Source organism: Peromyscus californicus, unplaced genomic scaffold, assembly GCF_007827085.1.
Source record: "Peromyscus californicus insignis strain IS unplaced genomic scaffold, ASM782708v3 Scaffold_9__1_contigs__length_137607984, whole genome shotgun sequence".
Taxonomy (NCBI): domain Eukaryota; kingdom Metazoa; phylum Chordata; class Mammalia; order Rodentia; family Cricetidae; genus Peromyscus; species Peromyscus californicus.
The window spans coordinates 65,816,198-65,843,857 of NW_026294617.1; the positions used below are offsets into that span (position 1 = coordinate 65,816,198).

The following is a 27,660-nucleotide window of genomic DNA, read 5'->3' on the forward strand; positions in this document are numbered from 1 at the left end:
TTGTATTCTTTTGTCTATGAGAAAATTGTAGATCAAAAAATTAGGAAATTTATCTCAAATTTAAAACTAAAATTAGTGCAATTGAAATCTGAATTTAGATTTGTCTGCATAGGCCTGCCTACGTCTTCAAACTTACTAGGATTTCTGAACTGGGCTGGCTGTGTACTGCAGTGTTAGAGTAGTTGACTAGCACTCTGAGGCTCTGGCCTAGTACTTTGTAGTACAACAAGACAAACCATTTCTTAACTGATTCCCTTTCAGCAGAACTCCCTAAATCATTTTTGAGGGGGCCAGAGGACATTTTTTGAAACAGGATTCTATGAAGACCAAGTTGATTTTGAACTTGCTGTCTAGGTGAATATTGTGATCCTCCTGCCTCCAAATTTTGCCACCAAACCTTGTTTTATGCTCAGGATAGGGGATTAAACCCAAAGTCTCAGCAGTGCTGGAAAAGCACTCTACCATACTCTCTTTTCCCAGGTCTTAACCATAGCAGAGAATACAAGCAGACAATAAACACTAGGTGATAGTCCAGGGATATTTTAGCAATCTGTTGAAGGTGATCTTTTTTAATAAAGAGTAACAGGAATTGTACTGTGTAGATGATTTATATCTTTGCTGTAACCTTAAATATAATTTTTTTCTTTCCCAATCTTTTTCTCAAAATACATTATAGTGTGTGCAGTGGCTGTAAGGAATTGCTTAGAGTGTCAGCAGCATTCACAGCTGAAAGCTAGAGGAGATACAGCAAAAAGCTTGAAAACAGTACATAGCCTGATTCCCATGGGGAAGTCTGCAGCAAAGGTAAGAGATGGAGTCATTCGTTTCTCAAAAGCGTATTTGTATTCCACAATTAAGATCCTAAATTAGTTTGCTCATTTCAATACAAAGCTAAATAAGTCTGACATAGAGTCTAAAATAGTCATTTTCTTCTGTCAATATAACATATTTATGTTTAAATACATGGTAAATATTTGTCTATACTTAATCTTGTCTGCTTTTCCAATACTTTTTCTTGCTGCTATGTATTTTCCCCATGTGACTGCCCCTGCAATACCCAACCCCCACAAGGAAAGAAAAATAATTTGAAAAAACAGTTTTTTCACGTTATGGCATGCTTTTCTGATACTTTACTGTGTTCATTGATTTTAAATCTGTTTAATGTGTATATGTATATGTGTTATTATTATTATTTTATCTCATAGAGCCCAGTGGACATTGTGACTGGTGGTATATCTCCAGTAAGAGATCTTGAAAGGCTCCTGCAAGACATGGACATTAATCGGCTTCGAGCAGTTGTTTTCAGAGACATCGTAAGTTAAAATATTTCTTTGAAGAATTCTCTTAGCTAGTATGTGCTTCCTCTTGGGCCTGAAGTCCTTAAAGTAGACCTCTGTGAAGTAATATAGATGGGTTCAACGGGCAGGCCTAGAAACCAGGCAATGCTTGGCAATGCTTTAGAATCTTACAATGGTAAAAGGGATTATCTGAATAAACAGCTAGTTTATCAGAGTGAAGGAGCAATTTACTGTTACATAGGAAGCACTGCCTATTCTTCTCATGTGCTCAGCAAGTCTACAAATTTCAATTGTGTACTTTCATAATTCCCATTTTATAGGTGAAGAATTTGTGGTATGGAGAGCTTAAGTAACCTGGTCAAATGCTGTGGCTAATAAATGACAGTCAAATTGAAACCCGGCAATCTTGCCTCCAGAATCCTTGCACTTATCGTAATAACATGTACTATCTCCTAACACTGTATTATTTTACTGAATGTTATTTTTTTTTCCCTCAAGGAATTGTTAAAATGTAATAAAGAACATATAATGAAATGTTTCTACTATTGTGGTATTTTAAACTTTTTTATTTTTTTATTTTTTGGTTTTTATTTATTTTTTTTATCTTTGAGGTAGGGTTTTATGTAGCCCAGCTAGCTTTCACTCTCTGCCTCTCTAGCCTCTCAAGAGCCGTAACTTTAGTCATATGTCTTCCAGTATTTTTAACTTTTTAAAGAATAAAATAATTTTGTTTTAGTAGATTTTGATGTTATGTTTTTAAAGTTTTATAAAATATAAATCTTTAGATAAAGCCATTTGTAATTTTACTACTAGAAATACTATCTTTAGTAAATACTTGTTGAAGAACATTTACTGTATATTTTGTATTGTGTATCTTAAATATATGTTTCCTATGAAATTTCCTGAACGTCATTTTCCTTTTTCTTTTTCTTTCTCTGGTATTTTAGTACCCTCTTGTGTTCTTGACTAGGTCTTGATACAAGTATAGTATTGTTACTGCTCAGTGAGTTTTGAATATCTATTGAATAGTAGAGGATGAGGTGCTGTGTATGTAGTATCTCATTTATAGTCCCATCAGGAAGGTGGCAGGATTAGGTGTTTTTGTTTTTTTTTTTTAAACCAGAAAGCACATAGTTAGTAGAAAGAGGTGGAGGGAGTGAGTTAAAGATTTTTGTGATTTAATGGGATGAATAAAGATTTCGTTAGGCATAAGTAATCAATAGTTGACTAAGATGACCACATAAGTGATTTGCCTAATGGTCATATCATTAGCGGTTGTAATACATGGCAGGAAAGAGATGTTTAATTAAAAAGGGAAAATGTACATTTATCTTTTCTAACAAAACTAAGAAAGAGATACCTGCAAACTTACAAGGTACCATAGATTTTGCCATACTAGTAATGTGTCGAAGAATTGCTTCAAGTAGACCTGTTAAGGGAGAGTTTGATATCTGATTATTTTTCTGAAGTTACTTCTGTTACTTCTGACAATAGTTATTATATTTTTAATTTAAATTTTTATTTTTTGAGAATTTCATATATGAGAACAGTAGATAATAATTGATGTTTTAATCTAATTGTTCCTTAAGCTCCCATCTGTCTTCTAGGCAACAAAGCCAAAGGCTGGGGGCGAGTACCAATTTGCTGGTGTATATCTTTAGACTTTCAAGCTTACCAGCTACTGACTACTTGAGATGCCTTTGACTTTAGGATTTGACAGACACTTGATTTTTTAAATTTAAAATAATTAAGGCTTTCTGAAGTGTTATTAGAAGGGATGTGTGTGTAGCATCTTCTTGACTGGATACTGAGTCATTGATCTTCACATGTAGGTCATCTGTAGAGCTAGGATGGCTTCCTCTATGCCTCAGTTTAGTTTGTCCTTTTCTTTGAGGAAAATAATGCTTTGTATTTAGTCCTGACTTCTGTTTGCCTGTGATATTTAAAATACTTTGAAGATTCCTTTTCCATCTGTTTCTCTATGTGACAGCTTTACTTTTTACTCCTGGATGTTTGTTCTGGATATGCTGGGTATCATAGTGCAACATTGCTGTGATGTTAAATTGATATATTTGGATTTTTATGATGAGAAGTAAAAATAATCAGTTGCCTTTATATTGTATAAATATATATCACATTACAATTTGAGTTGCCTTGTAAAGTATGGTATAATATGTCTCTTAAGACTGAGCACTCAATTTTTAAAGTTGAATCAGGTTTTCTGTTTCTGTGTTTGTAAGTATAAACGTTTTCATTTAAAAGCACTGCCAAGAATATTCTTGACCTTTGTTCAGATGTATTTTAGAATTATTATATTTAGTAATAAATTATTGTACACTTGATACATTATTTTTTGTGCACATTGAATGATTTGTGGATATTATCTATATTTAAACGTTATAATGTGAAATAAAATTAAAATGTTACCAGTGGCATAGACAGTTACTTTTGTTTTTTTCTCAGGAGGATAGCAAGCAAGCTCAATTTTTAGCTTTGGCTGTTGTGTACTTTATCTCTGTTCTGATGGTCTCAAAATATAGAGACATTTTGGAACCCCAAGATGAAAGGCACAGTCAGTCTCTTAAGGAAACTGGTAGTGAAAATGGGAATGCATCACTTCCTGGTAAGTTTCCACATTTTATTCCCTGATACCCAAAGTTCAAACAAAACTTTACTTGGTTAAGTCACTGATTCTGGAACTTAAACCCACCTGTGTGTAAAGTGAGACCATAGCTTTATATGTTTACCAATAACTCAATAATTTGAATATTGTATAATTATTTACAATTGTGAGATGAGTTTTGTACTGTAAGTGGACCATCTAATTAGAAGATGAGAAAGTATTATCCTTTATAAGAGTCCGGAGTTTTAAATTTAGTATTGGCTGTGAAGGGTAACTCAATCTTTTACATCAGAGCTCTAGGAAGTTGTTGAAACAATTAATAGTGATAACTATAGTTTTAAAAGTAACTTTCAGTTACAGAAGTATAGTTAGGTAAACAGCTTTGATAGTTATAAAACTAGGTGCACTGAGAGGAGGGGGTATTTTGTTTGTTTGTTTCTTTGTTTTTTTCGTAGGTTTTCATCCAGTACCTATCAGGTACTTGTATTCATGTAGAGTCGAACCTACGGGAAGAATAAGACTTCAATGCCATGAAGCTTATCTCTGGCAGGAAGAGACAGAAAATATTTTTTAATAGATAAATTTTATGGTGTTTTAGAGGGCACTAAAAGTGATAATAAATAAAATGTCAGGCATGACAGGAAAGATGGTTTATGCATTTTTATTTAAGTGAAATGCACAGGCATTGGAATGTTGAGTACAGTGTTAAAACTAACATGTATTTTAAAAGTAACACTCTGGGGCCAGTGTTCAGCATTTGCCACACAACCCTAGTGATCTTAGTTCAGTCCCCCAGAATCCACAGTGGAAGGAGAGAACTGACTCCTGTATGTTGTCCTCTGTTCTACACATGTGCACCATGGCATGTGTATACCAGCATTCAAATATATATATACATGTCACATGCACATTATATACACATATACAATATTAATAAATGAAATAAAACAATGAAGTAACACTTTGGGTTCTGTGTTGAGGATGTACCTCAGATTGGAAGGAGAACTAGTGTTTGGTTCTGGGCTGCCATGTGACATGGTACATTGAAGTTAGTGGTTTAAAACTACAACTATCTTCATGTTTCATGATTTCTGTGGTTGTCATTGGAGTATGGCATGGTGGGAATGCTCACCCCTGCTCTAGATGTTTCTTGGAACTTACAGTTAGATGGCTTTTCTGCTGTCTAGTACCTCAGCTGAGAGGGCTCTCGGCTGGGGTTGACTGAGAGAAGCAGCTCAGCTAGTGTTCTTTTGGGTAGGGTCTTGATTGTTACATTAACTTAATTCTTGATTTTTTCCCACTAGTTTGAAAGGCTTTCCTGTTTCTATGTAGTCTCCCTCATTAGAGTAGAAGTCATTTAAATTTGTAAACAGAGCTGGTTTGGAGTCTGGTAAAGTCAAGCCTGGAAGGCCTTATTAAAACTCAGCCTTGCTGCCGGGCGGTGGTGGCGCATGCCTTTAATCCCAGCACTCGGGAGGCAGAGGCAGGTGGATCTCTGTGAGTTCGAGGCCAGCCTGATCTACAAAGCAAGTTCCAGGAAAGGCTCAAAGCTACACAGAGAAACCCTGTCTCAAAAAAACCCAAAACAACAACAACAAAACAAAAACTCAGCCTTGGAACTGGCTGTTATTTCTGATTCTATTCTATTGGCTAACCATTCTATTGGCCCAGCTCAGATTGAAGGATTTCTTAAGTACCAGGAGGTGTGAGTCAGTAGGATCATTAAAATAATAGCCTTCCACTACCAGTTAAGAGGACAGTGCAGTAATTCACTTGATGTGATGACTTGATGGTTTATGGTTGTAACTGCACAGAGGACAAAAGGCTGTCAGATTCTGGATATATTTGTGTGACAGAAGAACAGTTCACATTCTGAACATTAATGTGAATATTTAAAAAGAAAATATGTTCAATGATTAATATAAGTTATACTGGAGTAGATCAAAGGTGAAATATTTCAGTTTTCAACCTGTTGACGTTAGATGTCTTGTGACATACAAGATGTAGGGAAGGCAGTGAAATAGCAGAGCATGCGCGCGCACACACACACACATTCCCTTTGTGTGTGGGATGAGATTGTGGAGGTATTTGTAATGTGGAGAGTGGGTGGAATAACTTAGGGGAAATACATGTAGATAGAGGTGATAAGAGAACCAAGGACGGAAAGGACCAAGGATTGACCTGTAATTTCCTTGAAAAAGGAAAAAGAAGTTGAAGATATTAATGAGAACCACTGGTGATAGGAAAAAACAACACCAACTATGAGTCAAGGGGAAAAATAATTATCAGACTGCAGAGACCATCTAGCAGTTGCTTTGCTGTCAAGTGCTACTAAGGGTGGAGGACTGATCTTTAAGTTTGGCAAGGTATAAGGTTTTGGGTGAACTTGAAAAGAGCATGTTGGTTAGAATGATTGGAAGTTTGATCGGAGAGAGTGAAGTTAAACAGCAAAATGGGGTTGTTTGGGCTAGGGATTTAGCTCAGTTGGTAGAGTGCTTGCCTAGCATGCATGACACCCTGAGTTTGATTTCCTAACCCCTCATCAACTGGTTATGGTGGCACATATCTGTAATCTCAGTACCCAAGAGGTGGACAGAATAAGATTAGAAAGTGAAGGTCTTCTTTGGACTCATAGCAATCCTGGGATACACGAGACCCTGTCTCAGCAGGGATGGGGGTGCTCTTGTAGAACTGGATCACCAGCAGCATTTATTTATTCTGCATGTTGGAGGGCTTGACCATTTTTTCAGCAGTGGAGACTGTGTGAGGTAGAAGTTTTTACTTTATGTACTGTTGGCATTCAACTTTGTGTTATAATCTATGCATATGTTGCAATCATTTCTGAAGGCTGTTGGTATTTATTATTTATTCATTTTAGCATCTATTTTGGATATAAGTTAATTCATTACCTCATTATATGTTATAGTTTATATTAATAGTTTTTGATTTTGAGAGAACATGACACATATTTCATAAAATCTTAGATGACTACTGGGACTTGAATATACCTTTAAAAATTTAGTTCTTGATTTTTTACTCTTCTGTTCCTGGGTCAGATGCTGAAAACACACCAGCAGAATTTAGCCCTTTAACTCTGTCATCGGTGGAAGAATCAGTGGAGGGCACCTCATCTACTCGAAGGAGGGACTCTGGCCTTGGTGAGGAAACAGCTTCTGGCTTAGGAAGCAATCCGTCTGTAGCTTCTCCAGCAGCGCCTCTGGGTGTCAGCGCGGGTCCAGATGCCATCAGTGAGGTGCTGTGCACTCTTTCTTTGGAAGTCAATAAATCTCAGGAAACAAAAATTGATGGAGGAAAAGAGTTGGATAGGAAGGTGACACCATCAGTTCCAGTTTCAAAAAATGTCAATGTGAAGGACATTCTCCGGAGCTTGGTTAATATGCCAGCAGATGGAGTCACAGTGGATCCGGCCCTTCTGCCCCCAGCCTGCCTTGGTGCTCTTGGAGATCTGTCTATTGACCCTCCGGTGCAGTTCAGATCTTTTGACAGGTATGTAAATAATCCTTTATTTCATTGTGCTGATGTTTGCAAATTGTAGAGGTAACCAGGAATTCAGTATGAAAGTCTAAATTTTGTGGCTTCAATATTAGAGTAGAATGTTTGGATCTAATTTATTTTAAAAAAGTGTAGTTTTATTGTGTGGTTTTTGCAGTACTTCAAGCTTTTATTTATTAACATCTTATATGCCACTAAAATGATGTTAGGTATATTTTTAGTAGTGCACACTGTGTGTAAAAGAGCCTTTTTGTTTTTTGGTTCCACCTCAGCTATTGCTTGAACTTACAATAGCTACCCATCATTCCCTTGCTTCCGGTCGTGCCAGCCTTTGTGAAAACAACAACAGCAATGGGAATCTAGATGCCAGCAGATAAAAGAATTCAACCAGGGGTTCTGAGCCTGGGCAGTTTGAGACAGCTAACTACAGAATCTTCGTTGATGGTGCAGCCCTCAGGAATTTTTAAAAATAGATTTGCCTATTTCTCGATCTAGTCAATTTATGTTCAAGATGCTACCCAAGGCCTCAGTATTGCTAGAGAGGTGATCTACTACCAGTTGTAATCTACCATCAGCCTGCCTGATCATTGTCTTTATATTTCATAAAGTTTTCTTATGTTCTACCTCTAACACATAGTTATTGATTGAATAATTTTAAAAATTAGTATTTTTATCTAGAAACAAACTAATGAAACTAGAAACAAACAGAAAAGTTCCTACTACAAATTTTTTTATTTTTATTGAGACATAAGTTGCTAATATGATACTTATATATTTTTAATACTTTCTGTGTTTTCTATATAGATATACCATTATTTTTAAATAAGAAAACTAAAATTGATATAATGCTTTTTTTAATCTTAAAATACTAACTATAATTATTACCTAAATTTCTTTAAAATTATTTACTATTTTTATTTATTCTTTCACAGTTTTTTATGTTTATATAATGTACTTCAATCATTCCTGGCTCATTTTCCTCTTATCCCCATCCACATCCTGTTAAACCCCTTCTTCCCAGCAAGCATCCTTCCTACTTTGATTTTTTGTGTGTGTGTGCTTCACTGCCCTAGTTTATTTAAATTATGTATGTCCGTGTGTGGATATGTGCCCATGGAGGACAGAGGATCCTTTGGAGCTGAAGTTAAGAGTAGTTGTGAACCAACTGACATGGGTTCTGGACTGAAATTCTGGTCCTTTGCAAGAGCAATACATGCTGTTAACTCCTGAACCATTCGTCAGGTGCTTTTCACACACACTGCATTTAATCAGGGTTCTTTGTGTGGGTATGGAGAGTGGGTTATTCACTTGAACAAAGACAATTTACCAGTGGCTATACTACTGAGGAAGTTGACTCTTCATCCTCCAGCAACCATTTTACTTCTGTAGCTCCTTAAAGAGGGGTGGTGCCTTATGAGGTTCCATGTGCCCTTCCTCCATCAATATAGATTTTGTGCAGATAACCACTGTTTTGTAAGTTCATAGGTACTACAGTGATGCTGTTTCTAGGAGACAGCATTTTATAGCACTTCTTCCCACCCTCCAGCTCTTACATTGTTTTTGCTTACTCTGTTGTAGTGTTGTTCCTTAGAGCCTTGGAGCCGGTGATGTGATGTTTCAATTAGGAGTCACTTATTCCCCGCACTTTGGCCAGTTATGACTTTGTCTCTTAACTGGTGCTTTCAAACAGAAATTTCTCTGACCAAGTCTAATCACAGTAGTAATATATGTGTAAAATTATAAATATTTAGAAGGTAATTCGACATATATTCATTTAGAAAAACAATAGCTGTAGGTTCCTTTGTCTAGTTCCTGTAACCTCCCATCCATGATCTTTTAACTAGGTTTATAATACCAGACATGAATTCCCTTCTGTGGAGCTGGCCTCAAATTCAAGCAGAAAATGATTGGTCATTCCCATAGCAATTATGCTACTTACTATTGCACCAGTGAGAACATGTGGCCTGGTAGGCTGGTGATGTCGCTTGCAGAATTCTCAATTTGGTAGGACTTGTCATGATTTTTCCCCTTCAGCAGCAAGTATAGTATCTTCTGACTCCAGGAAAGCTAGCCAGCAGGGAGGAAGCTTCCAGTTCAATTTTCACTTGATTTTTCTGTGTCCTATAACCAAAGTGTGTGGTGTTTTAGCAATAAGGTCTTATCATCTGGTTCCTGTGGTCAACCAACAGCAATGGGAATAGCCTGTTCAATAACAGCCTTTTAAGTCAAATGATCCAAATCTTCAAGTCTTTGAATGTCCCTCACTTTATATTTATCTAATGTTGCCTTAGAATTAGACTCAGGTTTGTACATCTTTGTGAGAAATATCACAGAAGTGACAGCTTCTCCTTGTTGCTTCCTGTCCAGTGGCATATGTATGGCTTTGTTACTGATGCCACTTACTCTGGTCAGTGATTACAATGGTATGCACTAAGTTTCTCTACTATTATGTAATTCCTTGTGAATAGAGGCTATAAAATTTCATCACTTTATCTGATTTTCTGTTCATTCATTGTTGACTTAAGGTTCTCTGTTTCATTTGGTGGCTTCTGATATTAGAGGCTTCTACATATTAGACTATGTAGTAATATATTTTTCAGTTAGTTTAGTTTTTGCCCCCTATAATTCCCTCTTTTGTAAATAGCATCTTACTATGTTGTCCAGGCCAGCTGCAGATTCCTCAGCTCAAATGATTGTCTTGCCATAGACCTTTGAACTCATGGTAATGCTGTCTTGGTCAAGACTGGGATTATGGGTGTGAGCTACCATTCCCACTTTAAAATTAACTTAAATTTGTGCTAGTGTTAATAATAAGAAACAATTGGGTGGCTAAATATTTTAATTGGCTGTGTCTTATTAGTATACTTAAATGTTTTTTATGAATGACCAAATTTTTTTATTTTGGCATTTATTTACTTTTCAATAATGTTCAAATTAAATCTCTTTTCTCAGTGCCTTAAGTGAGATTATGCATCTACTTCGGGATTCCTGCTTAGGATTCCTGTCCTTTAAAAAGGTTTGTTAAAGTAAGAAAGAAACAATAAGTTTGCTAGTGGCATTTTTCAGGATGTTCCGTAGAACTTAACATGTCTGGTATGCATTTAACATATTGTCTGATGGAGTACAAGCTTCTCTGTCTCTCCTCTTATCTTTTTTCTTAGCAAGAGACACCTTTTGAAAGATTTTTCTTGAAGCCCTGGGCCAATGGAGTGTCTTTGGAAATTTCAAAGCATCCCTCTGATCATGTATTTATCTCAGGAATGCTGTGCCAGAAATCAGAACTCTCCTCATATCTTCAGAATTATCAACTCCCAAGCAATAGCTGGGAAGTTTAGAGTAACAGCTCCATGAGTGAACCCTTGCTGAAAGGCTGCCAGGTTCAGTGTCTGTGAAAGGGAAGGTGTTTGTGTTCATTCCCATGCCAAGATTCCTGCTCTTATCTAATTTGGAGATCCTTGCTGGCGATTAATGGGTACCAGGGATTTGTCTTGATAAAGTTCAAGGACTGGTCTGTGTTTTCAGCTGAATCCTTAGGGACTAAAGTACTCAGCTAAAATATTTTTTTTTCCCTCTTGGTGAACCATTTCATTTAACCATGTTAAATAAAATAGCAATGTGAAGGTTTGTGATATTTTAAACTGATATGATTTTAAAATGAAAATTCTGAAACTTGTCTGGAAGATACTATTGCTATTTATTTGTGCTTATTACTAATTAAATGAAAGAACCTTCAAAGTCCCTAATTTAGGAAAAATGATGACAAAACAACAGTGTTTTGTTTTTTTTTTCACTTGTTATGTGCGGAACTATAAAAAATACTAAAAAATCTGTACAATTCAGATAATTGTTTCATAAACATGAAGACAGATTTTTGAGTTATTTTTTAAGTAGAAACTTAAGGCCTAGGACATATTCAGTGGTGGAGTTTGTGCTTGTCTGTGCCAGATCATGGGTTGAATACCCAACACTAGAGTCAGAGATGGAAGAATAAAAAAATAAATGTACTTGATAACAGTAGATTCTCAAAGTGAGCTCTGTGTGTGATGCATTTTAATTTTTTCAAAGAGACTACAAAATATTTTTGTATCGCTAATTCTCATTAAAGAGTAGTAAGTTTAAATTTTTAGGTTTTCTTTTCAAAATGTAGAATGTGCTTTCCTAGTTTAGATTTATCCTTACAAGAAGAGCATAATGGGCTAAATATCTTTTCTACTGAAGGCTTTAGTCTTTACACTGCAACTTTACTGTAGTAATAAAATGAAAATATGTAATATATGCACATTATTTATTGCATTTTAATTAGATCATGTGATTTTGAATTTTATTTTAATACAGCCTAGAGCTTTAGTAGTATTGTGTTATTTCTCAGAAGTGATTTGAATCAGGCAATGGTTTAAAAATAATTAATTTCATTTTTTGTATATACTAAATCATAGTTAGAATAAACAGCAGGGGAGAAAACATGATCACAAAGGCGATTTTCCCAAGGTCAGTCTTATCTATTACATTATAGATGTGCTGACCCTTGAGATTTCCCCAAATGTGGGAAACTTGACTGCGTAATTTCTGGTAGTGGGGAACTGTCTTTATGCTTTCCCCTATTAAAATTAAAAAATAAAATAAAGCCTCATTTTCTATTTATTATCAGACATATTTTTGTAATTTAACAGTGTATGCATAATTTCTTATCTTGAAACTCTTCATTTTTTTCTGTATAGGTGATTATAATATAGATGTATTTAAGTGTTAACATGAATATGATGGTTGGAGAACTGAGTGAACATACTGGAAACCATTTAATTGTATGCTTTATGTGCATGAATTTTATGGCATGTGAACTATAGCTTAGTAAAACATGAAAAACAGTTCATTGTGAGGCAATGGCTGAAATCAGAAATCTGATTTGTGGTGCATTCCTAAAATTTATTTTGAACTGAATAAAAGAATATGCTATTTTCACTATTGAAAGTATTAATAGTATGCTAAATGTTTAAAAACCAATCAAGGTTTTGTTGTGTTTTAATTAACCATGGGCAAATAAGGATTGTGAATGTTAAGGAACAAATATGTAGTGTTGTATTAATGGGCTTTGATCAGTTTTTGTAATTGTGTTACACAAAACATCAGTCAAGATTCTCCCTTTCCACCCAATCCTTCCTTGCCCCTGTCCCTCAGAAGCAACTGGTATTTTAACTTTTTACAAAACCATTTATTAGTTTGCCTGCTCCAGAACTTTTTAAGAAAGGAAGTAAAAATTATGCTCTTGAATGTAGGTTTCCTTAATTTAACATAACACCTTTGAGATTCATCCATGTTGATAATTTTATTAACACTCTATCATATTGTTACAGAATAGTATCCTACTATGTAAGTACTCACCATTTAAAAGTTTAGTTTTTCTGAATGAAGTACATTAGAGCAGTTGCCAGTTTTCAGCTATTTTAATGCATCTGCAGGCACAATTGTACTATTGCATTCTTAAATTTTCTTGAGCAAGGTTCTGAGGTACAGTTATTAGGTCATAGGATAAATTTATGTCTAAAATTTGGATTATAGAGCAAGTAGATTTTTTTCCACTGCTGTAAATTGAACACTGGCCCTTTGGCATATTAGGCAAAGTGCTGTGCCAGTGCCTGCCCACAATTTCACTAATATCCTCCTGCCCATACTTTTACTAACCTAAATGTTATTTGACCATTGATAAATATCTGTTGTATGCACAAAACAGACTGTAATGGTTCTTTTGTGAACAAATGTGAAAGTGAATTATTCATACTTATTTTTCTACCTAATTGTTAGAGCATAGAGATTTTTCTTACATATTAGTATATACATTGCTGGCAAGAGTAGGAAAAGCAAACACATATTATATTTAGCATTGTTTTCTGAGGGCACCACCAGCACATGTGTATTTGTGCATGTGTGCGCACACACACACAGAGGTCATGTCTACTTCCCTTTAAGTCAGTGATCTTCATCTGATATAAGCTACCATGATTTAAGCACACCATTTTGGGATTGGGGGCTCAGGTGGCTGTTGCTTCTATTTTTTAGTATATAGTTAACATTGGCAGTCACCCTTATAATGATGTGACACCAGCTACCCCCAACTACATTGAATAAGCCTTGCCTAGCACAAGATAACTTGATTTAATTGGCAACAGTGTTTGCCCTCAAATGATAGTCACTGAAGTAAAACGGAACCTATTTCAGTTTGTTGTTCTTTTTTTTTTTTAAATTAACAACAGGAATATATATTTTAAAATAATAGAACTACGTGCTTTAGAAACTATGAATACATTTATTAGGATAAAGTACCTAAGCAACTTTGTTTAAAAATCAAATACTTTAAAGCTATTAAGGGAATACTTTCAGCTTACAGTGTTGTCAACAAAAGACGTGATTAAATAAATTGAATGTTGAAGACTTTAAGCTTATGGTTAACACAGGGTAATTAAAAGTAAGAGCTGCTGTGGGAGTACATTATATATCAGCTGTCCTTTTACCTCATTAACTGGGTTTTTGCATGTTTATAGAGCTAACTTCAATTAAAAATGCCTTCTAAGTTATGTCTAACAAGGTCTTTTACTCTTTTAGTATAAAGTATTGCACTTTAATTGAAATTGGTATATCATAAATGCCTGAATTTGAACACAATATGAACAATATGAACAACTGGTTATTCAGCACCTTTTCTGTTTAAAACAGTTGTCCATTGTTTTCTCTGTGATATAATCAAAAGCTATCATATTTTATGAGCTATATACATGTATCCATATTGTATAGATATTGTTTTATCTTTTAAGATACTTAAGGTTTTATGATTTCAACTTAGCAGTGCTTTAAAATCCTTCTTGAAACATGCTTAGTTTTCTGCATCAGTTCTGGTGGTTTAAAAAAAGTTAATTACTTATCCTCTTAAATTTCAAAATTCTTTTTTTGCCCCAAAATTATCTTTGGTTATGTTTATTAGAAAATTCAAAACAATCTTAAATTTAAAAAAGTCTAATGTGGTAAATATTCATTAAAATGTTAAAATGAATTATTTTCATAGGACTTTGTCCTAGTTTTTAAAACAATGAGGCTGGGGAAATAGCTTGCCAGTAAAGTGTTTGCTATACAAACAAGGGGACCTGGGGTTGATCCTTACAAACCGATGTTTTAAAAAGCTGTATGTGTGGAAGGGAGAGTGGGGAGGTGGTTGGAAAGATGGCTCAGAGGTTAAGAGCACTGGATGCTCTTCCCAGGGACCTGCATTTGATTTCCATCACCTACATGGTAGCCCACAGCTGTTTGTAACTCTAGTTCCAGGGGATTCAATGCCCACTTCTGGCCTCTGTGGGCACCAGCCACACATAGAGTGTAAAGATACATGGAGGCAGACTACCATTCATACACCTTAAATACCAACCAACAAACAAACAAACAAAACTGGATTTTTACTCTTGTAAATCCAGCCCTGGGGGGAAGACTCTAGTGGACCTTGGGGTCCACCATTCAGTCAGCCTAGCTTACTCAGCAGTTTCCTGCCCTGTGAGAGACCCTTTCTCAAAAACAAGGTGGTTGGCTCCTGAAGAATAACATCCAAGGTTGTACCCTCCCTCCCTTCCTCCCTCCCTCTCTCCCCAACCCCCTCTCTCTAAAAGAGAAAAGGCACATAAATATGGACAACAGTGAAGAGACTTTAAGTTGATGAATATTCTAAAGAATACATCAAAAAGAAGAAAGAAAATGAATTAACTTCTTTTTATTTTGAAATGTATATAATTAATGTAAGTAATTTATATTTTAAAATCTTTATTACAGAAGTGTCATTGTTGCAACAAAAAAATCAGCAGTCTTACCTTCTACCCTTACTACAAGCGCACCTACCAATGCTGTCAGTGTGGTTTCTTCAGTAGATTCTACCCAAGTCTCAGATATGGGAGGAGAGTCACCAGGTGAGTTAAGTATCAATGGTATCAACGTAATTTTTAGATCCTATTTTAGCAAATCTTAGGACTTTCTGATAAAACCAAGAAGTTTGTAAGGTACTTGAAATCTTTATGCTTTTTGTATTTTGTTGTTGATTATTTACTAATATCCTAAAAAATGAAATCAGGACTGGATTCAATTCAGTTGGTAGAATGCTTGCCTAGCATGTATTGAGCCCTGGGTTCAATCCCTAGTACCATATGAACTGATGGCGCACATATCTGTAAGGCTAACACCTGGAAGGTAGGGGCAGATGATCAGAAATTCAAGGTCATCTTTGGCTATATAGTGAATTAAAGGCCTGTTTCAGTTATATGAGACCTATTAAAGATGGTTAAATGCATATCTACTATATACTACTTTATTTTTCTGAATTAGAATTTAGGAAAACATTTGCTATCCTCAAGTACTATATCATTTTTGTACTAGCCCCAGTGCTGCACAGTTTTTTTTTTAACAATAATTTTACTTTGTCTAGTTTTCCTTTCACATTTCTTTATACTATGAAAGCATATTAATGAATATCAGATCTTAAATCCATCTATGTTAGCTTAAGGCTAGAGATAATATAAGTAAAACTTCAAGAGTGCAGTGTTAAAATAGCCAAGTAGGACACTGGGGAGATTACGTAGGTAGTCACATGCTTGCTGTGTTGTACATGCACAAGGACCTCTGTTGGGATTCCCAGCACCTCTGTAAAAGACTTGCCTATAATTCTGTCACTTGGAGGCAGAGACAGGAAGGTCTCTGGGGTTTACTTGCCAGCTAATCTTGCTGAATTAATCAGCTTTGGATTTGGTGAAAATGTTTTCAGTCTGAAAAATAAGGTAGAAATCAATAAAGATAGACATGACATTGACCTCTGACCTCCACATGCACCAACATGGGCACATAAGAACCTTCAAACACTCTACCATACAAATAATGTAATGAAGGTAGGAAAAGGCAACATCTTATACCAGTAGTACTGTTCAGGAAGTTGTGCTGTTTTATAAACATAGTAACAAGGTACTGGAACCCCCAAAGGACTCACACTGTGACTCTAGGATGAGGTTATTGTTAAATATGAAAGAATCCTGAAAGAATGCCTTGCTGGATTAAAAGATCAGAAGTAATGTTTTTACTTATTTTGGGACAACTCATATAAGGATCTGCTCTCAAACTAGTCAGTCTTGGAGAGATTTGAGTTGTTACTAGACCAGCCACTAGTTAGCCAGCCCCTGCCCCCACACTGTGTTTTGTGTTTTGTGTTATGTGTTGACAAAGTGAATGCAATTATTTCTCTCATCTTCCTATTTGGTTTTTTTTTTTCTTTTGAGACTGAGTCTCATGTGGCCTAAGCTGGCCTTGAACTTACTATGTAGCCAAGGATGAACTGAAACTTGTTATTCTTTTGTCTCCACATTCCAAATGCTGGAATTTGTCACCAAGCTTCGTTTATGTGGTGCTCTAGAGAGACCAGGGGATCTTCTGTCCGAGAAAAACGCTGTACCAACTTATCTACATACCCAGCCCTACTTTTTACTTTTATTTTACTTATTGTAACAAAATTTTGTTTTACAGTTTTAAATGCAATTACTTCTTAAAGAATGTTCATAGTATGCTAAAGAAAATCAATACTTTATGTACCGTTTAATTGTAACTATGTTAGTATATAGCTTCTGTGTATGGTAAAAGTAAGATAGCCCACTGAAAAGTTACTTGATGAACTCCATGAATTGTACTACTGGCTCTCATGTACTATTGGGTCTCATGTAGCCTACGCTGGCCTTGAATTGAATGTATAGTGAATTATATCCCTGACTCCTGGACTTCATGTCTGTTTTGCTTTAGAGCCCTGCTACTACTACAAATTCGATTTCTCTTTTAGAATTTACTTTTAGTGTCTTTTTTTTTTTTTTGAGCTGAGAACTGAACCACTGAGCTAGATTCCCAGTCCCTATCAACTTCTTTAAGAGTTTATGAGGAGTATACATATTATTTGTGTATATAGAAAACAGTAGGCATTAAGTTAAAAATTCCACCTGGAAACAAAAGTTGCTGTAGTAGTACTGTATTGTGTGGTTTGGGCTTTTATTTTATCAAAGAAACTTAAACATCACTACCCTTTAGTTTTAGATTAGTTTCAAATTTGTAGGAAGAAAGAGTAGAAAGAACATGATTGCCTTGTATATACCTCTACAGCATTCTCTTCTCAGAAAATATTAGTGATGTTTTCTTGGTTTAAGTATACAAATATTTACAACTTTATCCCTACCCAAAGGGTTATGTTTTTTTTTTAATTTTTTATTTTTTATTTTTTATTTTTATTTATTTTTTTAAGGCAGTAGTTACTACTTTTTTTTAAAATGAAATTGTCAGCCATTTAAAAATTCTGTAGTTATGAATTCCTCAGTACATCCCCATGAAGGCATGACAGTGTGAGAAAGGTAGTCTCCTTTCAGTTTATGGTACAGAGTAATAGGATCATCTGATGCGTGCAGAGGCCAGAGGTCCAGCTTCCCTGGATCTGGAGTTACAGGTAGCTGTGAGCCTCTTGACATGGTTACTGGGAACTGAACTGAGGTCCTCTGCATGAACAGTACATGCTTGTAACAGTGGTGTCTTCTCTCCAGCTAACAACTCTTAGATTTTTGAGAGACAGCAAGAGGGCCTCCTGTGTTCTCCAAGCTGACCCTGAAGTTCTGCGTTTCCTCAGCTTCTTGAGTGCTGGGCTCGCAGGCATGTACCCCATGCTAGATTTCTGGTCGCTTTCTACTATGTTCTTCACATTTTAAATCACAGGGGAGATAAGAAACAAAAGAGAGCTAAGTGTTTAGGTGATCTTTTTCTTTTCTCTAAATCCATGGTATGAATGGAGAGTTCCAAATTAATTTGCTGTCTTGAACTCTTTTGTAACTATTGGCCAAAATTTATACAATTATATTGTACCATATAGGCCTGACTCACAATATATCCCTTTGTTTCCTGTTATTCAAATTTTGCTTAATTGATGGTGGTAGTGTTTTTCAAATAACCTCATTTTTTTCTTTGTTGAGCTAGAATTTTTTTTTAAAAGATTTATTTATTTATTATGTATACAGCATGTATGACTGCAGGCCAGAAGAGGGCACCAGATCTCGTAACAGATGGTTGTGAGCCACCATGTGGTTGCTGGGAATTGAACTCAGGACCTCTGGAAGAGCAGTCAGTGCTCTTAACTTCTGAGCCATCTCTCTAGCCCCGAGCTAGAATTTTTAAGTATTTGCTATTCTATAAGTTCCTTAATTAATTAATTAATTAGTTGATTTAGTTCTGTGGATCAGAGCCTCATACATATTAAGTATGCACTGTGCAATTGTGCTATGAGCCTGGTCAATCTGTGTTGCTTTCTTAAAGCATCCACTTTTTGTTTTCAGTTATTCCATGTCATCTTTGTGGTGTTGGTTTTCTTTTCTTCATTCATTTTGATTTTTACATCTGACTTTTCCTTTCCTCTTTTTAAAGCTGTTTTTGTTTTTGCCTGGCTTTTCATTTCATTACTTGTTTCTAATCGATGCTATGAATACTGCCGCCAGTGTTGTGTTTTTGGTCATCCTTAGTACCTTCTCTGTCCCTGCTCTGTGTCATTTTATCTGTATTATGTTTGTACCTTGTCAGGCACTCTTTCACTTGGAATCCTAAGTCCACAAAAAGTTCTCTCTTGTATTTAGTAACTATAACTGGGAGATTTGGGGCATATCTTGACTTATTTGCCATTTAAAATAAGATAATCAAATACATAAATGAATAAATATTAAATTTTATTTTCTTTCTATTGGTTCTAGTAGAATTTTGGAAAATCATTTGTGGATGAGCTGATTATTGTTATTATATTCTGAGCAGGGAAGTTCATTCTCTCTCTCTCATACTCTCCCTCTCCATCTCCTCTTCCCCTTCCTTCTCCCTCTCCCTGAGGTCTTGCTGTTAGCTCAGGCTAAGCTAGAATGTGGTAAAGACTGTCCTTGGACCTGCAATGTACCTTCTGTCTTTGTCTCCTCACAAAGATGACTATGGTTCTTAATTTTGTAGTGAGCCAGGAACAACCACAAAAAGCACTGCTCAAATTCAGTAATACATTACTGGCTAATAAAGCAGTACTTGACAGACAATTCATAGATACAAATGGGAATTGAAAGAAGCCATCTAAATATAAGATGCACAATGAGTTTATAGCAAGAAGGTTTAAAGTATTTGGAAATTTTAATATAAAAAAGATCTCCTAAATTTAACATGCACTATGATCAAAGAACAGCAAAGACTGGATAGACTGACCCAGAAAAGGAATTAAAGTCTGTCCAAGTTTCCGTCTTGAAATATTACCATTGAAATAACTTTGTATTTTAGTTTAAAATTGGTAGTTTTCATATTTACATTCTAACTGTATATATTATTAAATATGTAATTAATACATTCAAATATTTTAGTATAGAGATTTAAGATTTTGCTTGGAATGATATACCTTAGCTTCTCTAGACTTTTCATTTCAACACTGTTTAAAGAACAGTGGCAACTTCTCTTTAAAAGAGGTAGAAGACAAACATCAGAGGAGAAGATATCTATACCCTTTCTGTTTTGAAAGAAAAGGAAACTAAGTTTAAGTAACTATATAAAAATCTGGGGCATTTAAAGTTACTCATCAGCAAATATTTAATTATGTACAATATAATAGGTGTTTGTATGTTAATATGTAGTATTTAAAAATACTTTATCATCTTTGCTCTGATGTTTCAAAGTATTAATAATAAAAACAAAATTGAATCTAACTCAGCAGTGGAACCAAGTGCAGCATTCTTTAGTAATTTGTGCTCTGAGTGCTTGCTCATTTTTCAAATGAGTATCAGCAAAATGTAGTATCAGTCTTTGCTTTATATAACAATAAGACTAAAAGGTTTGTCCTTATTCAGTCAATAAAAAAGCTTCATTTCTTTGAATAAGCTTTTATTGGACATATAGACTTACCCCTGACATCAGTTTCAAACACTTCCTCTATATCTTAGATAGGCATTTTCTGGCTATACCAATTTTGTCCTGTAGGGATGTTTCGAGCATAGTCATGCTTCAAGTTTGAGGAACAGATCAAACATATTAGACCTCTGATAGTGCATAGATTTTAGAGTTCTGTTTATTAGCGTGTGTGTGTGTGTGTGTGTTTTGTAAAGCTTCATGTATTGACTGACTTTTTGGTCTGTTCTGGTGAAGGGCTGCAGTGGAATTTTGTCTCTGTTTACTCTCACGTTGACCTGGCACCCTTGTGGGTTACAACTTGACTAATGGACTGCAACCGCCAGCATAGTGTACCCATTTGTACTTGACCACCTCAGGTCTTTACTACCTTGTAGGTTACAACTTGACTAATGGACTGCAACCGCCAGCATAGTGTACCCATTTGTACTTGACCACCTCAGGTCTTTACTACCTTGCCAACTGGACTCCTGACATTCATTTGACCCTATCTTCAGAGAGAATTTAATATTGCGTTTTCTCCTAATACTGGCTAGATAGCAATGACTCTATTTCCATTCTACTTCTACCTTAGATTGATTGGCAGGCTAATCCTGTATATTTTGATTCTTAAGCAGAAACTTATTTTCTTGAGATTTTATTTTTCAGCTTAGTCTTTTGGATTAGTTCTTCAAGTCTTACCATTATGTATTTCTATTCCTATCCTTTCTTAGCTCAGTTAGCTAGAGTTTTCCTCCTTGCCCACAGTCAGGACAAATCTTTGTCACTCGCCAGTCCCCCAGCCACTCAGACCCGACCAAGTAAACACAGAGACTTATATTGGTTACAAACTGTATGGCCGTGGCAGGCTTCTTGCTAACTGTTCTTATAGCTTAAATTAATCCATTTCCATAAATCTATACCTTGCCATGTGGCTCGTGGCCTACCAGCATCTTCACATGCTACTTGTCCTGGCGGCGCCTGGCAGTGACTCCTTCTGCCTTCCTGTTCTTTCTTTTCTCCTCTCTGTTAGTCCCACCTATACTTCCTGCCTAGCCACTGGCCAATCAGTGTTTTATTTATTGACCAATCAGAGTAATTTGACATACAGACCATCCCACAGCAGCTCAGGGCTATTTTCCTGGCCTATTCCCCCCCCCCCCCCCGCCCCCCCCCCCCCCGAGACAGGGTTTCTCTGTGTAGTTTTGGTGCCTGTCCTGGATCTCGCTCTGTAGACCAGGCTGGCCTCAAACTCACAGAGATCCGCCTGGCTCTGCTTCCCGAATGCTGGAATTAAAGGCGTGGGCCACTGCCTCCTGGCTTAGCCTATTCTCTTATCTGGTCAAGTTTATGAACAGTTATTTCTTGATAATGTAAAGACTTTTGTTTGGGAGAAAACAATTTGAACACTTTATACAATAAGAGGTTTGAATTGTTTGTTAACAATATTAAGATATTAGCATTAAAGATTATGAAGAAACATTATTTCAAAAGACTGGAATGGAACTATATAATGTAAATTCATTTTATTCAACACTTTAAATTAAAACATTGGAGTAAAAATGGTAGGAAAGAGAGGGAGGGTGAGAAAATCGACCTGTTTAAGTACAGGAGTTGGGATGATTAGGAGAATTATATCTGCAGTTCACATTAATGAAGCTCTTCACTTATATGTTCAGAATCTCCAGCTGCTAGAGGTAGCTGGATGGGAAGGATGAGAGTTGTGCTCTTTAAAATGTGCTGTACGGTAGCTGGAAGTGCATTAAAAATATCAACTGGAAGCCAGATGTGGTGGTGCATACATGTAATCCCGGAATTTATAGGGTGGGGTACACATAGTAACTCAAACATTCGAGGTTATTCTTGGCTGCATTGTGAGTTTGAGGACAACCCGAGTTACACAAGACCCCGTTTTAAAACAAAACTGAAACAAATATCAGTTGGAAAAAATAGACAGGGGAGGTGGTAGCTAGTATATGCATGCCATGGTCTCAAGGTATGGCTTCCCTGCCCTAAAGACCTGGAGGCTGGGAAGCAGATCAGATCTTCACCTTCTTGTCATCTAGTGGGTGAGCTCTGGTGTCCACTAGGCTGTGTGAAACTCCTCATAAAAATCTGTGCCTTGTTACTCTCTCCTCTGTGATCTTGAAAAAAAAAAAAAGGTATCAATTGAAGTAAGTGCAAGAAACCAAGTCATATTGTAATTAATGAAAACTCATATGAGAAAGTGTAGATGGCACGAAAATAACGTAAGAACTGTTCCTCAGGTGTCTATGGATTGTTTACTGTGTTAGACTCTTAATCATCATGCTGTAGTACAAGTTCTCTGATGACTGACCAAAAGGTTATTGTCTTGGTGATAGTGATACAATTATTTAGAGCTAAATTAGAATTTTATCTTTCTAATTTTTACTTCATTGAAAAGAAAGCTTTTGCTTGTTAGTTTCTATTGGTACCAAATAACAGAAATTGAACCTAACCCAGTGGATCAGATTTTATCAATACTTTGCTTCTTCTATACTCCTTGGATAGGAGGATTGCCTAGCACAACTGGCCTTACATTCAAGTGTTTAAGGAAAAAATTTTGATTTATCAAAATACTTTATCTTAAGTGTGATACATGTTTGAAAAAAAATACACTGTAATACATGTTTGTTGGCTGCAGTAAAGAGATCATATTTGTTTAAATTGTTGTATCTAAAACCAGAAAATTACTGTGAAGTGCTTTCCTTTACAGGAAGTAGATCACCTAATGCAAAATTGCCTTCAGTCCCAGCGGTTGGCTCCGTCCCACAGGACCCAGTTGCCCACATGAGGTATTTAAGCTGCTCACTTGGGAACTGAAATTTGTGTTTTTTCATGACCCGCCCTTTCCTCTTCCCTCCCTCAAATACTTTAGAAATTAATTTTATTTCAAAATATTATGTTGTAAAATGTTTATGAGAAACTTGTAATAAAATTGCTACATGTATGACAAATATTTTTATGAGCTCATGGTGTATAATTATGAATTGTTAGGAATTCATTGTTCTTTTTCTTTAAAAGTGTTAAAGTGATGTGTCACTTATGACCACATTAATACTGTATCTTACATATATTTTGACTTTTACTTAGGTTTTTAATTTGGAATGTATATTTCAGAGTTTAATTTTAAAATTTATAGACTTATTTTCAACCACTATACCTTAATTGGTCAGAGAATTCTTGGTTTTTCTTACCATAACTGCCAAATCTCTGTCTCTCCAGGGCAGTGGGGTACTTCTTTGAAAGGTGTATATTTGTGGGAGCACACATGCTTAAAAGTTTCTGTGAGGCACAGGGAAAAACCTGTGAGGATGTGGTTGTGGAGAGCAGAATCCTTAGGAGGTATCTGATAATTTCAATAGGAACTACGCTGTGTGTAACATAAGCTGGAAGTACTGTTGTGAACCAAGATATGCACTGGCTGCTGACTTGTTTGTTGTATAAAGCTCTGGGTACTTGTTAGTTTCCTGAAATGCAGCATACCTGTGTATTTTTTTAAACCCATTAAAAATACATGATTAATTATATGTGAACATTTTTGCATACTTATGCAAACTTAATATGTTAATTGAGATATTATTAATGTGTAGTCTGTGATTCTTCTAATGAGGTTATTTAGATCATATTACAGAGAAATTGTTATCACTTGAATAAAAATATCAACTGCTTTTTAGAAACATTTACATGCTACAACTGACAACTTAGAAATGAAGACATGATTTTTGATCTCAAGTTACTGATAGCTTAATCAGAATACTGATAGCTGAGTTTGATGAGCAGATAAATTAGATGAGGTCTTGGGTTAGTTTGAGTTATAATGAAGTCATAAAAATGTACTTTTAACTCATGCAACTTCCAGTAAGAACTGATGCTTGGAATGGTTGTTTATCAAGGCTGTCTTTGAGGACTTGGAGTGGAAAGATGTATCAGGGTGAAAAAGGACATTTTAAGTAGAAAGCTAGTAGACACAACAATGTGTCTTTTGGTCATTTTTATTTTTCATATAACTTTACATTTCTATGGAAATAGATTTCACTTTGGAACATAGAACGCTGATAACTTTCAACCTCTTTCTGTTAGTATCACAGAAAGGCTAGAGCATGCACTGGAGAAGGCAGCTCCTCTGCTACGAGAGATCTTCGTGGATTTTGCACCTTTCCTTTCTCGGACACTTTTGGGTAGTCACGGACAAGAACTGCTTATAGAAGGAACAAGTAGGTGGTTTTCCCTTATTCTGTTTGCATTTCTTTACATTACAAAGTTATATGCTTGGATGAGAAATGTCTGCATCTTCTCAATATTTTTGCTATTTGGCAAGGCCCTCACACATCTATGACTTTTGAAGACTTTATCACTTTATATTTTAATCTGTTTTAGTTTTGTTTTGTTTTTGTTTTTAACTAGCAATTTGGATGAAGTATAAAAGTATTAGGCCAAAGCAGTAGTGTTTGTTTTGTAGTGCTGGAGGTTGAACTCAGGATCTTGTACATGCTATGCAAGTGCTTTACCATTGAGTTTCGTTTTGAGATCAAGATTTAGTTTTTTAGTATAATTAAATTAACCATGGGTTAGAGAATTACGGAGACTGGTGTAACAGGGTTTTACTTGAATTTAAGATCCATAGAAACTTGGTGTGGTAGTGCACACCTTTAATCCCAGCACTTGGGAGGCAGACACAGGTGGATCTCTGTGAGTTCAAGGCCAGCCTGGTCTACAATAGTGAGTTCCAGGACAGGCTGTTACACAGAGAAACTCTGTCTCAAACTACTCCTCTCCCTGGAAGAAATCCATAGAAAGAGCCATATCTTGCCACATATTAGTAATGTGGACTGCATTATTATTTTCTGCTGGTACAATGATACTTTACAAATAACAGTGGTACTGTAAACTACCCTGCTCCTATCATGTTTAGGTGACTAGGTCTCTTTTAGGTAGGGTACTTTGAAGTTGTCTCACTAAAGAGCATGCAGAGGAAGATTGCTGAGGAGACTTGTTACTGGGCTACTTAGAGAATGGATGAAGGATAGTAGTTCTTTCTCTCTCTCTCTCTTCCTCTCCCTTTCCCCTCCCTCTCCCTCCCTCCCTCCTTGCTTCCCTCCCTTCCTTCCTTTGTTTTTCTTTGTTTCTTTCTTTTTTTTTGGTGTGAGGCATTGTATAGGAAGTGTCATGAAATATTAGAGAAGATGACACAACTAGGTGAAGGAAAATTCACCCTGAATTTCCTCAGGCAACAGGAATCAGTTCAACAGAAAACAACTTTTCAAACAACTGATTCTATTTAAGAACTTACCAGTAGAACAGGGAATCCCAGCACTTGGGAAGTGGAAACTCCCAAATAGGGAGTTTTAGTCCTGGCCTGGGCTACATGAGAAATAGTTTCAAAACAACTAGTTTAATAGGTTAACTTAGAAATATGAGCTGCTGTCCCCAATGTAGAGATTAGAAAAGTCAAGCTTGAGAACTTTTATTAATGATAATCAGAATTAATTTTTTTTTTGAATATGGTTGAGGTATAATTACTGAGTTTCATTTGTTTGGGGGTAAGATTGATGGTGTAAGGTAAGTACTGATAATTTACTAAAGCTCAAGGATCCTGGTAGGAAATCCCTATTTTTTTTTTTCAGTGTCCTAAATATCAGTTTACATTTGGCGATGCATGATCTCATTACCAGAGTCCAAAAGTAGCAGTGAATTCATTTGAAAAGAAATTTCTAATTTTAGAAATACTTCAGTAAGTTTTATGTGTCGATAATTTATTTATTAATAGATTACTTGATATAATTATAAAGACACTTATTTATTAAAATAATACAATTTGAAAATAATTGATTTAAAAATGCTGGGAAGTATGAACTGCAAGACTTTTCAAAGCTTAATTTTTGTTTCATGTATCAAATAATTATTTTTAAAGTGGTATGTCCACTTTAGAACTTTCATCTTTATTCACAGTTATGTATTTGTGTTTGTAGCATGATGCTTAGTGTGCTAAGTCCAATACCAGGTCTGTGATGTCTCCCCACTCTACTCCTCTAGCACATTTACTCCTCTGCAAAACCACATTAATTGTTCAAATAAAAGAGACCTTTCATTACCATTATTTTTCTAAGCACTCGACTATTCAGTGTATGTTTTCTTTATGTTGAATATAAAGTTATATGTATTATATCATTCTGAAATAAGACTGAAAGTAAACAAATGTATATACATATTTTTTCTATATAAGTATTGAAATACCTGTATGTGTGGTAGATCAAAGAACATTGTATAAACCTTTCTAATTTTGGTTGCCTGAAGTCCTTTCTGTCTCTGTTGTTCATTATACATGTGAACAGATGTGAGAAGGTCCAGATTAGAATCCAGAGGTGGTAATTCTGGTTCCTGTGGATTTAATTAATTAATTAACTAATCCAGTGAAGATTAATGACATAACTGTGATAGGTTCAGAATTGAGTCACTACGAGAAATTAGATGGTTTTTGTTTTTGGTCATTTTTCTTTTATTTTTGAGATTATAATTACATCATTTCTTCCTTCTCCTTCCTTCCTCCAAACCTTCCCTTATAACCCTTATTGCTTTCTTTAAAATTCTTTTTTCATTAATTGTTGTATATTCCTAAATATAACCTGCTGAGCCTGTATGTTATTTTTATTTGTATTTTCAGAACTAATCAATTGGTCTCGTGTAACCAATTGGTGTGCTTTTCCTTGGGGAAGACTATTTCTTCTACTCTGAGCAAGAGGACTAGGTTTTGAAGTTTGGGTAAAACTAGGCTTGTATCTGGGTTACATTTTAAGAAGTAATAGAGTTTCAGACAACAGAGGTCTAGGCCAGCCAATAAAGATGGTAGCTCTGTCTGTTCCTTCCTGCTCGGCAGCTTTGGGCTGAGGTGTTTTAGATATCTTAGCAGTGCAAACCCATACTTTAGTTAATGACCTGCTTGCCTAATGCCTGCAGCACAGAAATGCTATGTAGCTAATATTTATGCTACTCCCAACATTGCTCCTGTCATTTCTAACACTGGGAAAAATGGTTCTCACTTTTCTAAAGAAAATAAAAGGTCTATATAAAGCTTCAAAATGCAAACCTGCACCTTTGTTCAACTGAGGGATTATTATTTAAAAAAGAAAACTAAAGAGCATAAAGATAGAGATAGAGAATGAGTTGTCTATATGTGGAAGAGCTTTAATGAAGTAAAAACATGGAAGGAACATCATAGTGTTGTTAAATGTCACTAGGAATTATTTAATACAGAATTAACAGTTGTAA

The 27,660-nt window shown here is 35.6% G+C and overlaps 1 protein-coding gene and 1 non-coding gene across 5 annotated transcripts in view; both read left to right on the forward strand.

The window, feature by feature from the left end:
• Window positions 1-27,660, forward strand: part of Lrba (LPS responsive beige-like anchor protein) — a 563,056-nt gene that overhangs the window by 122,011 nt on the left and 413,385 nt on the right. For all 4 annotated transcript variants that reach the window (XM_052731913.1, XM_052731912.1, XM_052731914.1 and 1 more), the window contains 7 exons: window positions 677-804; window positions 1,206-1,313; window positions 3,762-3,921; window positions 6,978-7,428; window positions 15,241-15,374; window positions 23,108-23,186; window positions 24,475-24,608. In XM_052731913.1, the coding sequence (XP_052587873.1) occupies window positions 677-804; window positions 1,206-1,313; window positions 3,762-3,921; window positions 6,978-7,428; window positions 15,241-15,374; window positions 23,108-23,186; window positions 24,475-24,608 (1,194 nt within the window). The remainder of the gene's footprint in view (window positions 1-676; window positions 805-1,205; window positions 1,314-3,761; window positions 3,922-6,977; window positions 7,429-15,240; window positions 15,375-23,107; window positions 23,187-24,474; window positions 24,609-27,660) is intronic.
• On the forward strand, window positions 11,873-12,035 carry LOC128106845 (U1 spliceosomal RNA). The gene has a single exon (XR_008216885.1). It is a non-coding gene; the product is annotated as a U1 spliceosomal RNA (small nuclear RNA).